The following is an 11169-nucleotide window of genomic DNA, read 5'->3' as shown; positions in this document are numbered from 1 at the left end:
TGGTCAAAGCCCTCCATTGGGACGGATGATGAGGATGTCAACAAAGAAAGAGATTCCGGGCAAAACTGAAAATATGTTGGAGGTAAAAGTTCAGATTCGACAGATTTTTCAGGATAATGTCGGTGAACTCGTTGGGTCGCGACTGCCGTGTAGAGAACCACTGCAACTCCAAGCCGTCACGTTCATCCTGTGGCAGTGCCGCGGCCGGCAGATGCAAACACTTCTTTCTATTGCTGCATGATTTGCTCCTTCCCGCGCAACCCACGCACCACAACTACCGTAACTGACAGCTGGCATGCAGTTGCCGCCCCGGAACTGACCAAACTCTCTTTCCCGTCGATGCTCAAACTCTCAACTCCAAGCTTGACTTCACCACACCAAATTTCTGAACTTTTACATCGCCAAAACCATGGACACAATGAGTGCCGACGGGTGTCCTAAAAATGACTCTGCGCATCACAAGCAGTCAGCACAGTGCATCAACTCATGACAGGCAATTTTGGTGTTCTCATTGGATGGCCATGAGGTCCCTGGTGGCCCTAACGGCAAGCGGCCATTTACCGAAGCCTTCCTAGTGGTCCGTCAACATAGCACCCCATCGCGGTCGGTCGCATCGCGAGTCTAGGCCATTTTCAAGGGTATTTCTGCGCTTAACCTAAGCGCTGGACGAAGATGAACCTGTCTCATAGGCGCCGACGAGCATCTTCAACCGGAGCAAGAGGCCATGGACGTGGCTTGGAGATGGAGACTGCAATGTTTACTTATACGTTATGGATAGCCCTACGGTAACGTATCATGTGTCAACCAATTTGAAATCGTCTTTTCTCTTTTGTTTCTCCTCCTTTCGTTTATATCACGAACCCGCTGGCGGGTGTTCATAAGGGGGTCGAGTTGCGTTCATCCAGGACCCACGACAAGATGGCAGTCAAGGGGCTCATGATGAAGAAGCAGGCTTCGGTCTCGTTGATTGGTAAGAAAACATGTTATTCTCCTGAGCCGTTACACTGTCTAATTTTGAACTGCCATAGAGGGTTGGAAACCTTATACAATGCAGGCGCCGGTACTGTTATCTGTAATTGTGTTGACCCTCGTGCTCGCCGGGGCTATCGAGTTCCTTGCGCAAAGGAGCCAGAAGCTAGGTGGACTGGCTCTCTCGGAGTGTTCTGATTGTCTTTCTGGAGCTGTGACCTTGGGCTACCTTTATGCACCTACCGTTATCTCAGTTCTCTACAGCTTGCTCTGGTCTTGGATCGACCTCGACATTCGACGAATACAGCCATGGCTGGAGCTATCCCGACCAGAGGGTGCTACGGCGGATTCGTCTCTGCTTCTGGATTATCCGAATACGTTTCTCGCCTTCATACCATTCACGGCGTGGAAAAAAGGGTGAGATCACCCTCTCCGAGGTCGCAGTCATGAGTTCCAACTAACGCCCAACAGACACTGGCCTGTTTTCTTCTCTGGCATTGCATCCATGATCCTATTCTGGGCAATTACCCCCTTTCAAAGTGCAATCATGGGTGTGAAGCCGGTTTCCTTCGTTACGAATATGACAATGTCCTCTTATAGTACTTTGCCGTCACTCCAGGAACAGGCGACAATGATGGACACGACAGTGTTACATGCAGCCTATGGTATGGCATGGCTTGAACAAGCCGCTCCACCGTTCACGACCGGCGACTATGCTCTTATGCCATTCTCTCCCGAAAATACGACTTCACACTATCGACCGAACGAAAACCTCACCGCCGTTACGGACATGTACACTGTCGAAGTGGACTGCTGGCAAGCTGCCATGTCCAAGCTTGCACCGCGGAACTCCTACATGTTGGACAATGGTCATGGCTGCGCTGTCAATGTCAGCTTATTCCAGACGAACCCATTCCAAAACGACACATCACTTATTCTCTACGTTGGCTACTATGAGAGCGCAATTCTTGACTACTACCTCGAAGGTCCGCATTGCAGTACAAACTCAACTAACCAATTCCTTACTTTCTACGCGTATCGATCCAAGGACGAGCAAGGGATGAACTACGAGACGAACATTACGGCTTCATTCTGCGAGGCATCATTTTACAAACAACCTGTGACGGCGACTGTATCTGCAGAATCAGGTCGTCCGCTGAACGACTCGGTTGTTGCAGCTGGGCCGAAGGAAAGACTCAGTGAGAATGAGTTCAATTCAACGGCATTTGGATACATCACAAGCGTTGGAATGCCTCCTATTACTCCTACGCGGGACTATCCAGCCGCAACGACGTTTGAACCATGGGGTAGCCTCTCTGGAGAGAACATCGCCGGGCCGACAATGCCCATGGTTAATCTTGCATTGGGACTTTCAGATGATCCTGCAATAGAGTTTCAGCACGCCGCGGTTATGGAACGTGCGTTTACCACGGCCTATAAAACCATTTTTTCCGCCGCCATTTCCCAGCTTACCTCAAAAGCTCGAGACCCTCAGCAAATGACCGGGAAAACTACTTATGCCTTGTACGGCGTTGTGGTTAGCAGAACGATATCGGCTATTGTCGAGGGTCTTCTAGTTTTGCTTGTCTTCCTAATGGGGGGCACTCTGTATACCTCTGTGCGGACGAAAAGCAAATTGGTTTCGGATCCAGCGACCATCGGCTTTGCATTAAGATCCGTCAAAACCAGTCGGGCAGTGCGTAATCGGCTAGCAATGGAAGACTGTTCAGACGCTGCAACCCTCCAGAGAAGCCTGGTAGCAGAACGGTTCTTCCTCGAGCAAGGGATTACTGGAAACTCCCTGGAGATGGAGAGCAAATCCCACGAGACTAGCACCTTTGAGGGTCGCAGAAGGAGTATTGAATACACTCCGGTTAGACCCAAAGAGTTGAGTCCATTGACTGGATGTTTACTTGTCTGTTTGTTGCTTTCTGGAGCTGGTGTTCTGATTTACTTCAAGAAAAAGGAGCAAAGCTTGGGCGGTAAGTTGTCTGCCCGTATCGATAGGTCTGGTGAGATGCAACAGCTAATGATTGTATCGCAGGTTTACCACGACCAAGCGAAAACTTTGAAGTTTTACAGTTGTTGGAAAACTACATCCCAACAATTCTCACAACACTGTTGGAGCCCTTTCTTGTGCTCCTTACTAGGTTGTTCTGCATTCTGCAACCGTTCAACGCTCTACGCAATGGGAAATGCAACCCAGAGCGTACATTGGAAGCCAAGTACACATCGTTGCCACCACAGCTTGTGTTGTGGCGAGCTATACGATCCCGACATTTCTTACTCACAATTCTCTGCGTGATGGCTCTCCTTGTCAACGTCCTCACAGTTGCGCTTGGTGGCACTTTCAACGAATTACCCGTCAAGATCCAGTATCCTACAACATTCAGCCAGGTTCGAGCACCCGAACTCAGTCGCGATACAATCCTGAATACAACATATATGTATAACAGGGTGTATCAAGACCATTACTACGCAGCATCAACCAACTTCTCTCACAATACAACTCTTCCGCCATGGGTGACAACAAAGTACACATTCCTCCCGGTTGAAGAAAAAGAAACCGTTCAGCAGGCTGGCTCCTCGAATCTCTTCAGATCCACACTACGAGGGTTTGGAGCTGAGGCTAAATGTGAACCACTGTCAACCTCGCTTTCAGACCCCAAAGCATATGCCAACGTCTCCGAGCTTCTGAATGGATTCCACACTGATGGTAGTCCTGGCTCTACCTTCAATTTCCTCCGGGAGAATGGTACTTGGCAATCCTGCTACCCCATGGAGCTTATTTGGGGAGCCAACGCGACAGGGTTGTCAGCGCGCGAAGTGGTTAGCCCTCTCAGTATTGAATACGGAAACATTGGTAACAAAGCCTACGAGGATCACTTCTGTGAGGACAGGTTTGTGGTTGGCTGGCTTCGGGTCAACTCGGAAGACCCGAATAACACATTCCGATCGACCTTCTTACAATGCCAGGCAGTTTTAAAGACAGCCATGTTCGACGTCGACTTTGATAAGGCTGGTCACATTCTGGCATATACAAGGAACGGCGACTTTGATGACATTACACAGTTCATGTCCTTGAATATGTCCCAAACCTTGGTGAGGCAGGCCAACAGGCTCACCAACGACAGCTCGAGACCGTTTAATTACTTCGGCTGGCATAACGTGAGTATGGTTGTGGACTGGTGGAACTACCTCTTGAAGTCCTACCTACAAAGCTCGGACTTGGTTGACCCTACTCTGGACGTCCCGAAGCCCGAGTATGCTGCTCCTGCTGTGGAGGAACTGTACCAGAGGCTGTTTGCGATCCTGCTTGGACAGAATTTCGACATGTTTAAAGAAGCAAGCGAGAAAACGGACGTACCCGGTGTGGTAATCGTTACCGAGACACGCATTTTCTTGGACGATACTGCATTCATGTTGAGTGTCGTGATCCTCTGCTTGAACGCGGCTGTGCTGGTATGGTTCTATGCTGCACAGAGCGAAGCATATCTTCCTCGGTTACCATCCACGTTGGGATCTCTGCTTGCATATACGGCCGCCAGCCGCGCGGTCACTGAATATGGGAATGGCAATGACAGCGATAAGGAAAGCGGGCACAGGAAAGCATTACCGGGGACATTTTCCTTCGGAAGATATCTTGGTGTCGATGGGAATGTCCATGTGGGCATTGAGATGGACCCGTTTGTAACACCGATTGATGGGACCATGCTAAGACGCAGATCTACTGCGAGGTCATGGTTTCAGAAGAAAGTGGGAAAATCGCCGAGCCAGGTTTCCTTTATTTGACAATTTGGATAGATAGTAGTGATACCCATGCCAGGCAAATATCTGGTATACGTTAATATTTATATGATCAAGAAACATAAAAAGAAAAACTGTCCCTCTGCACTCGCCTCCCTCAGTCAAGTGGATGCCTGGAAGGAACCATGGTTCCCATTCTTCCCATGATAGGAGGAGGACTCAAGCTCTCAACTTGTCATTAAAGATCTCGTTATATCATAGCAAGACTGTCAGCTCGATCATACAGAGGTAACTTCATAATGAATTTCAAACTTTGCCTACGCGGATGGTGGTGCAACTGGTGGGTACCGTCTTTCTGTCGGCTTCGAGCACTCCTCGATCAACAAATATCAGGCCCGGCCTCCTTCTGTGATGCTCCGGTGAGTCAATGGTGGTTGTCAGTCATGACTTCCTCCATGGAAGTTTCCGAGATTTGACATTGCAGCCTGTGGGGTTTCTGCATGAAGTTGGGGTCTTGGGACTGGGCTTGGAGAAGGGAAGGAGCCCCGGAACCTTAACCAGAGGCAACCATCACCGGTGCAGTACTTATCTACAACAAATTCTGTGATATTGTCATATCCTGCTCTATCGTCACTTCCAGATTTGGAAATACCTCTTCAGCTCGTGCAGGTGGGTTGCTTGGCGAATTTTTGGCCTCTATTCGCCCCACGGTAGCGCTGAATGAGGGGCAAAGTTGAGAAGTCAGCCCTACAGCAGGAAACATGCACCATCGTTATCATCTTTTGACGTCTGACTCGTTACATACAAAACTCTTTTTACAACCATCCACGAAGCTGAACTGCCTCGACGCTGTTTAAATTTTGCTCGGAACTGTTCTCATACTGAACTGAACGTACAGTATCGAACAACGTCTGCGACCGAAGATCCTGACTTCAAGATGACGAATAGCGCATCCGAGGTATCCGCTCAAAGCGACGACGCGGTGCATTGCGCCTTCTTCTACGGTAAGGCCCAGATCCAGACGTACCTACCTTTAGTAGCCTCTGAACCATCATAATTCTGACAAGAACAACATATAGGCACGCTCATGGTCCCGGAAGTCTTTTACACGGTTTGCTACAACTCAAAAACCGTCCCGGATGTCATCGCTCGCCAGCACAAATTCTCGCCCGCGATCCTCCATGGCTATTCTCGCCGCCGCGTGAGGCTCGCTGACTACCCTGGCATCACCGAGGATGCGGGGCACAGCGTGTTCGGCATGTTTGCGGAGGGGCTGACGAAAGCGAACATGGACAAGCTGGATTACTTCGAAGGCGCCGAGTATGAACGCCGAACGGTCAAAGTGAAGCTTCTTGAGAAAGTGGGTGATGTGAGTGGGGAGGGCAACGTGGAGGGTGAGGAGAGGGAGGCGCAGGTGTATGTCTTCATGCCCACGCAGAACTTGGAGGAGAAGGAGTGGGATTTGGAGGAGTTCAAGAGGGATAAGTTGAAGCTCTGGAGCAGGGGTGATCATATCTTTGCGGGTGAGTATTTCCAGCCGGTGCAATGTGGTTTGGGTTCTCGGTTCTCCAAATGGTGTGAGATCATGAGACTGGAGTGTGAGAGTATGTCGCTGACCTGTGTATTTTCATTCACCCACAGACTGCGATCCCGCCAAGCCTGCTACGGTCGCGGCGGCTGTCTAAAGTTTCGCCGAAGCTGAGCATGTGCAAAGCAACCAATTGTTTGGTGGAAGTCGCCCATGTGCACTCACCGGTTACCTAGATATCGAAACAAGAACCCGAAATCTTAAGCGCCAGTCGAAATGACGGACAAGCCTCTTTTCAAAAACGCATCAGCCCCATCTGCGTGAACAAATAACATGTGGAAGCAAAAACACCCAATGCCATGCCCACAGCCCTGGCTGAACCTGGTAATTCGAAGCGCCTTCTCATCAACCTTCCATGACGGTATTGCAAATAGTACCTGGAGTGGGTACGATGCGTCTAAGGCTTCGTGTTCTGGGACCCGCGAGTATTTCCCGAAGCGCTGGCATACGAAGCTTTTCCAGCGGCTTACGCGTTTGCGCCCAATGTTTTCGCGGGTACGCATTTGCTAGCTCTGCCGTTGGGTGAAGAAGATTTGGTAGTGTTGATGCCTGGTTGCCAGATTTGTCGGCCGCGGTGACAAACGATTCCGAAAAATTTGTTACGCGCCGTGCCGAAGCATCGGGTTCGTTGCCATCGCAACGAAAGTGTCGGTGAGGGTGTGGAGCGGACTCTATGGGCGCATGCGATTTTGTGAGTTGTGAGCTGTTGGCTCGAAGGTTTCCAGGTGCTTGTCATCGGCTTATCGCGGCCTCCACGGTCCCCGATAGACAGATACCTCACGTGGGCTACCTTGAACGTGTCTTGTGAGAGGCAATACCTGGGAGATTCTGGAATAAATGTTCAATCATTATTTCCCCTCAGCTGTTCCTTCGGGGAGGTCACATTAGAGCCAGATATCTCCAAGTTGATGGCTTTTGTTGGGTTTTGTTATGGACGTGCTGGGTAGAATGTTATCAGGACGAATACCTCTGGTGTTCACCCCAAAAGATGAAACCGGACCCTGTTCGTCGTTTCATCATCCGGGCGTTCAGCGACCAGTCAACGAGCCAGCCAGATCATCGGCGCACATGCTTGACCGGGATAGCTAATGTTACAGGAGGTACGTACCCTACCAATGGATGGGCAAATTCTGGGGATGTGTACAAGGGAACATTTTCGCCTCATCCAAACTGACAACCGAACTGTCCATGCTTTTTCCAGGTTCCACGTTTCTGGACCCGGACATGGTGGTCGCATCGAAAACCACTCTCGAGCCCCGGCCAGCCCCAGCGAATTCAGAGTTGCAGTCATATTGTATCATTGAATGTCGACGAAACATCTATAGTGGCTAACTTTCCAAAGCCATTGTAAGTCGCTATCGGGGAAGACTCCATTGGCATCTAGAATCACACAAGTATACCTACTGGGTTCCATATTACCGCATTTTTTCAGTCGTAACGGAAATCCTCAATCGGGGAAGGCCACACCTTATGCGGGCGTTTTGAGCTTGCTCTTAGCTGCATATGCAGCATCTTGCCAACTGGATTGGCTCATAAACCTTGTATTATCCACAAAGCATTTCCGTTACGACTGAGTGGATGCGGTATAGCCTACGCTCTTCGAGTTTGAATGCCTGACTGGCTACTGACTTCGTGGCATGACATGGTGGTTGCGCGAAACGGGAATCCTCACCCTCCAGTCAAAGTGGCTCTGTGGCAGGTAACACACATCTCGCATCCTCGAATGCAATGTAAGATAAGTTGGCTCAGCTGTCTCCCATGCTTCAGAGATTTCACAGGCTGACAGGCTGTCAAGTCGTGCAGTTCGGACGGGAGCATCTCGGCCACTGGAAGGTGCCACCCTTGAGCCCCTGAAACCCCGGACGTATAGCTCAGGCGATCCCCCCTGTTGGGACCCACCGAGATTTTCCATATATAACCCTAACCCTATTTAAGTCCGCGTCCGCATGCAGAGTACAGGATACTTAGAGCCACATCGCATTATTGCATGTTTGTAAGAAACCGTATCCATACCAAATGCATCCGTTCATAGTAGCCAAATAACTAGAGTGACACAACAAAAGACCCAGAATATATTAAGTATATTACGCCTACTTAATAGGTTATTAACTATTTAATAACTACTTATTACTATTGTAAAATCGTAAAATATAATTAATATTCATTACTTAGTAACTTATCGATATAATTATTGTTTATAATATTTAGACCTCGGGTATACTTTGGTATATACTATAGTAGGACCCTGAATACGTTGTAATAGAGATATTCGAAGTATTTTGGATATAATTTTATTTACGAGAAGTATTTTAAAAGTCCTATTATTTTACTATATAAAGTACTTCGGATATAAATATTATAAAATAAGATGTTAAATTATAAAATAATTATATACGATATTTTTATTGCCCGATAGAGGTATATTATGCGTAAATTTATCAGCCGGTTTTATTAAATTATATATATCCGAAACAGAGTTTAAAGTATACGTAAAGTATATATAAAGTATTTATAAAATATTTATAAAGTATTTGTAAAGTATTTGTAAAGGCCTTATGAAGATTCGTATAATTATTAAATAATTTTAAAGTAATACTAAATTAAATTTTTATAAGGATAATAGTTATCCTCGTTTTTACTTTTATTTTCTTCTTTATTTTACTTATCTTATCCTTTTTATTTATTAATTACTATAGGTAATTTAGTAATAGGTAATACCTATTTTTATTTTTGGTTTATTTTTTTACAATTCTTTACTAACTACTATATTATTTAAATATATTGATTTGGGATGGTATGCCTTATGATTTTTGCGCTGATTTTTTCACGATTTTTCTGCAATGCATTTTGTTCAGGAGCATGGTTACAAGACTGAAAGGAACTAGTCAGCTGACATTAATCAGGGATCATAGGAAAGATTGGGAGATTGACAGATAGCTAATCGTATGAATTGTTTGGATGGCTAATTACTTATTTATAATTGATAGATAAAATTAGATAAATTATCAATGGAAAAAGAAGATTGATGGAAGAAGAATAGAATGATAGGAGGATAATGAAAAGGAAAGGGGATTAATATGAAAAAAAAGAATCATTAAGAGGGATAATAATAAGGAAGTAATAATATTCTTTTTAAATATATTCTATATACTTTAGTTGAATATTTTGAATCGCCTTTTATTATTTCTTTACGTAAGACATATAATTAATTATTTTATTAATAATTAAACGTTTTCTTAATCTTTTATTTCTCTATTAAGGAGAAAGTTACTTTTATTTATTAATTATCGAGTAATAAGCTTTATATTTATTTATTCTTTAAATTCTAAAGGTATTTGCGACCTATTCGTTCACTCTCTTTAACCCTCCTCTTTCTAAATTTTAAATTTTAGCTTTTCTATCTATAATTACCGTTAACTACCTCGTCTACTTAAATTATAACTTCTAATATTACAACCCTAATTAATTATCTATAATAAAGTTTTATTATAATATATAATTAGTTTTATATTATATTATTGTATTATTCTAGCCTATTTCAAATTAGTAATAAGAACGAAATAAATTATAAATTTATTACTAAATTAGCGAAAATAGAAATAGGAAATTTATAGCTAAAGCTTTCTATCCTCGTTAAAGTTTACTTCATTTTCTAAGAGGTTAATTAATTATTTATTTTAAATTTATACTAAAATTATTAAAATGGAAAAACGACGAGAACTTTGGAACTAATCGTATAATAATTCCGGGGCCTTCGATAATACCGATATTCAATTATTTTAATAATTGTATTAAATCGTCGACGTTATAAGAGAATGGACGCAATTAGAAAGTAGCGATTATTTAAGTATAATAATAATAATATAACGAAAGATAACGATAATGCGATAAATAATCAGATAAAATAATAAGAATAACCGAATATAATTAAACATAAATACGGACGATAAATTAAATACAATAATTATAATAGTTACGACTATTCGTATAATAACAATAGTTTAATAATTAAATAGTTAATTAAAGGACGAACGTTAAATAATATTTAGGGTAACGAAACTTTAAATAACGTTTACGACTTCTATTTTAGAATAAGAGATCAAATAAAGTTTAATCTACCTTTTTATAAATATATAATTAATTATCCTTATAATAAAGTACTTCTATAAAGTATTTTTATTAAGCTTTTTCTTTAGGAAATATACCTTCGGTTATAATTAATAATTCTTATTGCTTAATAATATTTATTATTACAATTTAAAAAAATATATAGAAATATAATTGGATAGTATAATCTTTATTAAAAAGTATTATATTAATCGCCTCCATAGTACGGACGATAGTAAAGGAAAGAACTATTTTAAAATAATTGTAGTAATCTCCGAGAAAAATATTAAGAAAGAACGTTATAATATTCTTTTTAGTAGAGAGAAATTATAAAAGAAATATCTAAAAAGAAAGACTATTAGTATTAACTAATTAGAAGAGTATATTTTATTTAATATTTTTTAATATAACTTAATTTAAACCAAGAAATAAAAATATATTATTTAATATATTTTTACTGATAAAAAATATTTTAGTACTACAACGTATTATAAAATAGAAAATTATAATTTATGTTTTATTTTTATTAAATATAAAATATAATATATTATTTTCTTTCAATTCGTTTAAACAAATAAGCCGTTACTATAAAGTACTTAAATAAACTTGAGAGAAGGTTAAAAAATATGGAATATAAAATAAAGAAATATGTATATTATATTAAATATATATAAGAAGAATATTTATTCTTCACATTTTAAATAATTAACAAGATAGATTTTATACTTTTTATTTAATAGAGGGGAGAAGTTTCTTTA

General features: G+C 42.6%; 2 protein-coding genes across 2 annotated transcripts; both read left to right on the top strand.

Annotated features, from left to right (window-relative positions):
- Window positions 1-1516: 1516 nt before the first annotated feature.
- Window positions 1517-4761, top strand: B0H65DRAFT_420244 (uncharacterized protein; the record flags this gene model as incomplete). The annotated part of the gene is made up of 2 exons (XM_062824265.1): window positions 1517-2951; window positions 3014-4761. The coding sequence occupies 2 exons, from the start codon at window positions 1517-1519 to the stop codon at window positions 4759-4761; spliced, it is 3183 nt and encodes a 1060-aa protein (XP_062684718.1).
- An 892-nt stretch (window positions 4762-5653) lies between these two features.
- On the top strand, window positions 5654-6401 carry B0H65DRAFT_419701 (AIG2-like family-domain-containing protein; the record flags this gene model as incomplete). The annotated part of the gene is made up of 3 exons (XM_062824230.1): window positions 5654-5720; window positions 5796-6239; window positions 6358-6401. The coding sequence occupies 3 exons, from the start codon at window positions 5654-5656 to the stop codon at window positions 6399-6401; spliced, it is 555 nt and encodes a 184-aa protein (XP_062684717.1).
- Window positions 6402-11169: the final 4768 nt, after the last annotated feature.

This window comes from Neurospora tetraspora (genome assembly GCF_033439725.1).
Source record: "Neurospora tetraspora strain CBS 560.94 chromosome Unknown B0H65scaffold_2, whole genome shotgun sequence".
Lineage (NCBI taxonomy): Eukaryota > Fungi > Ascomycota > Sordariomycetes > Sordariales > Sordariaceae > Neurospora > Neurospora tetraspora.
Note: the sequence above shows the minus strand (reverse complement) of the source record. Positions and strands in the feature narration are given on the sequence as shown.